General features: G+C 47.4%; 2 protein-coding genes across 2 annotated transcripts; one reads left to right on the plus strand and one right to left on the minus strand.

The window, feature by feature from the left end:
• Positions 1-57: 57 nt before the first annotated feature.
• PPTG_19240 (hypothetical protein) lies at positions 58-1,143 on the minus strand (the record flags this gene model as incomplete). Its single annotated transcript, XM_008917661.1, has 1 exon — positions 58-1,143. One exon carries the CDS (start codon positions 1,141-1,143, stop codon positions 58-60), a length of 1,086 nt encoding a protein of 361 aa, XP_008915909.1.
• Positions 1,144-2,360: 1,217 nt separating this feature from the next.
• Positions 2,361-2,747, plus strand: PPTG_19241 (hypothetical protein; the record flags this gene model as incomplete). Its single annotated transcript, XM_008917662.1, has 1 exon — positions 2,361-2,747. One exon carries the CDS (start codon positions 2,361-2,363, stop codon positions 2,745-2,747), a length of 387 nt encoding a protein of 128 aa, XP_008915910.1.
• Between the last annotated feature and the right edge of the window lie 71 nt (positions 2,748-2,818).

Genomic DNA, 2,818 nt, shown 5'->3' on the forward strand with positions numbered 1-2,818 from the left:
GTCCGCTGCGTCTGCCTCATTTTCATAGACCGCCCACTGTTCATAAAGGACGCTAACTTAACCTCCGTCCAGTTCCGTTAGCGTGAGTACCATCCCACCCTCAGTGAGCCATTCCACCTCGTTTGTAGAGGGGGATGCAGCCCGTCTACGTTGATTGTCCTCCGAGTCCACGGTCACCATGCTCAAGCACATTTCCCGTTTACCGCCTTTCAATTCCCATTGCGTTTTTCGGGCAACGCACAAGTATCGCAGGTTTATAGGGCCTGGGATGTTGTCGACAATGAGATGCGTGGCTTGATCGAACACTTGGAGGACCTGCAACGTGACGTCGTAGCGCTGATTTAACCCCCAGTTCTTCGGCACTGCTAGTGTCGGTCGACAGGCTTTTGGTTGACTGCATGTAACTTTGTAAACGTCCTCGATAGAGCACCGGAACTTCTTCAACAGCTTTACACGCAACAGTGGAAGATTGTTGTCTCGAAAGAGTTTAGTCTGGTGCAGATTCCAGCCCATAAATGTGCCAACTGGGGACTCAGCCGGCCAATGTTTGGTCAATTTGGAATCGAACGGGTCGGACTTGTCAACAATGTCACGTGAGAACGGGTAGAAATAAAAGGGACGCGAGTTGTCCGCGAAATGCACCCGCCATCCTCTATATCTGTCCTCGGGGTTGTTGACAGAATGCGAGGCTTTTGGATGACTTTGCTCCTGTCCCGTGTCATTCGAGTCACTGTGATCTTCATTGAAAACTTGAAAGCTTGCGTTTGAAAGCCGTTTCTGAAACTGGTAGTGATGCGCAAGGGCTGCACGGAGCTCCGTATTCTGCGAGTTCAGTCGTTCGCGCTGTAACGCCAGGCGTAGAATCTCGACCATTAAGCCTTGTCCTTCTCCATCACGAGCAAGTGTGTGCTTGGCAGCGGCAAGACCACGTCGTAGCGTTTCCTCTAACCGCTGGTGTTCCCGAATCATCGCCTCTTGACTTGCTTGGCGTCTCGAACGATATCGTGTCGTTCTCGCTCGATGCTTCTCACGACTAATTTCCAGCCTCACTTCAGCTGACCATTGCTTTGTGATGGCAACTGCCCACTGCTCAACATCGTTGGCAGTAGCCGCACCATTTTCTCTTCTTGAAACGGCAACCATGGCTGGGATCAGCTCAGTTCTGACAAACAAGTGAGTGTGGCAACGTGGGGTCTGTCAGAGTCGACGAAAATAATAAAGTGCCTGACCAAGCGAGCCGGAAAAATACCCCCATCCTCGATCGGTGCGGCTCTTCCACAGGTCGACTCTTTTTTGTTTTACCAGCAAGCATGAGTGAAAACGATTTTTTTTTTACAAATTGCCCTATTAACTTACAGTGAAGCTTACCAATGATAAGTTACCATCAGCAGCAGCTGCTGCAATGCTGTAAAACATTATGTGGAGACAACATGTTAATCTTAGTATTCAGCCATTATAAGCATTGGATCATTCACGATGATCTGTTGCTCCCTGTCGTGCTACAGACGTGATAAACCAGATTATTATGGTGGCTTTTCAGTTTGGCGAATCCTAATCGTCAGGTGACTTTAAACAGACTGTGCAAAAGAATATAGATTTACTTTTTGCTCCGTGTGACACCGTGCTGCATATCTACTGACAGTACTGTACCAGATGTCGTGGCATCAACTCGTTGCATTGGCCTATGTTTACGCCAACGAATCGAGAATGACGTTCAGCTGTAGAAATTTATATCTATCTATCTATATATATATATCTATCTATCTATATATATATCAGGAAGCCTGTTCGTTGACCTACTAATTGAATATTAAAATATAAAAAATGATTTCATCTCTGTTTGTTGTTATCAATACCAAGCAGCATAGTTAACACTCGGTAGCTTGTTGTTGTTGTTGTTGTTGTTGTTGTTGTAAGGCTTATTTAAAAATGGACTCCCCTTGGTCTTAAACAATTTTTAAACTATCGAGTGTACGATATATCCAACCCAAACGCGCATGAACGATTGGGCCGACCCACTAACGCTCTTGATGGATATTAACGCGCGTACACGCTCCATCGTCCTGCATCGCCTGCGCCACCATATTCTTGACTACGACTACGAGAAGGAACAGCTTACGGAGTGGTCTACTGTGTACAGTATCAAACTACAGTTTATGTAAATATGAGACCGCGTCAAGAAAAATGTAACGAATGCGGCCGTGAGAGTTATCGAGATAATTGCGTTAAAAGTTGGCTGTTCCAATTTCGTACATAAGTGTGTTTGCGAGAAAAACGACCATTCGCTTCAAAACTTTGAACAGGGTGTACTGACAGCGTTCAAGATATGAATCTCCAACACGCCAGACCGTTAGCGAGCCATGCCCGAGCACCACCCCGATCAACCCAGCCTTCTCGAGCCAGGCTCACCGCAAGCAGCGTTAAGCACCCTGCCCTCCTCAACAATCTGTCAGGATGTCGCCAGACCTAATGTGGATTCCCTAGACGCCATTACACGCAAAGCCGCAGGGGAGGACAAAGGCGGTGACACAAACGAAGACGATGACTCAAACGAAGGAGATTGGCTTGTTCCTTCTGGTAGTGAGAGTGAGGAGTACGATGATAGTGGCGATGAGAGCTTCACTCTGGACTCAGAAGTTGCTGACAGCGACGTCGAATCCCTCTCTACAGCCAGCTCCTCCAGCGGTCGCCAAGAAGAAGAGGACATAAGCAACTTTTATTCGAGAGGGACCTACAAGCTCGGGTAACTGAGATTATTAACGCTGACTCGTGCGAAAAGCACTGCGTGCAGGGAAAAGTTCGAGAGCTCGAGCATTTG

The sequence above is a fragment of the Phytophthora parasitica genome (genome assembly GCF_000247585.1).
Source record: "Phytophthora parasitica INRA-310 unplaced genomic scaffold supercont2.110, whole genome shotgun sequence".
NCBI classification, from domain to species: Eukaryota; Oomycota; class Peronosporomycetes; order Peronosporales; family Peronosporaceae; genus Phytophthora; species Phytophthora nicotianae.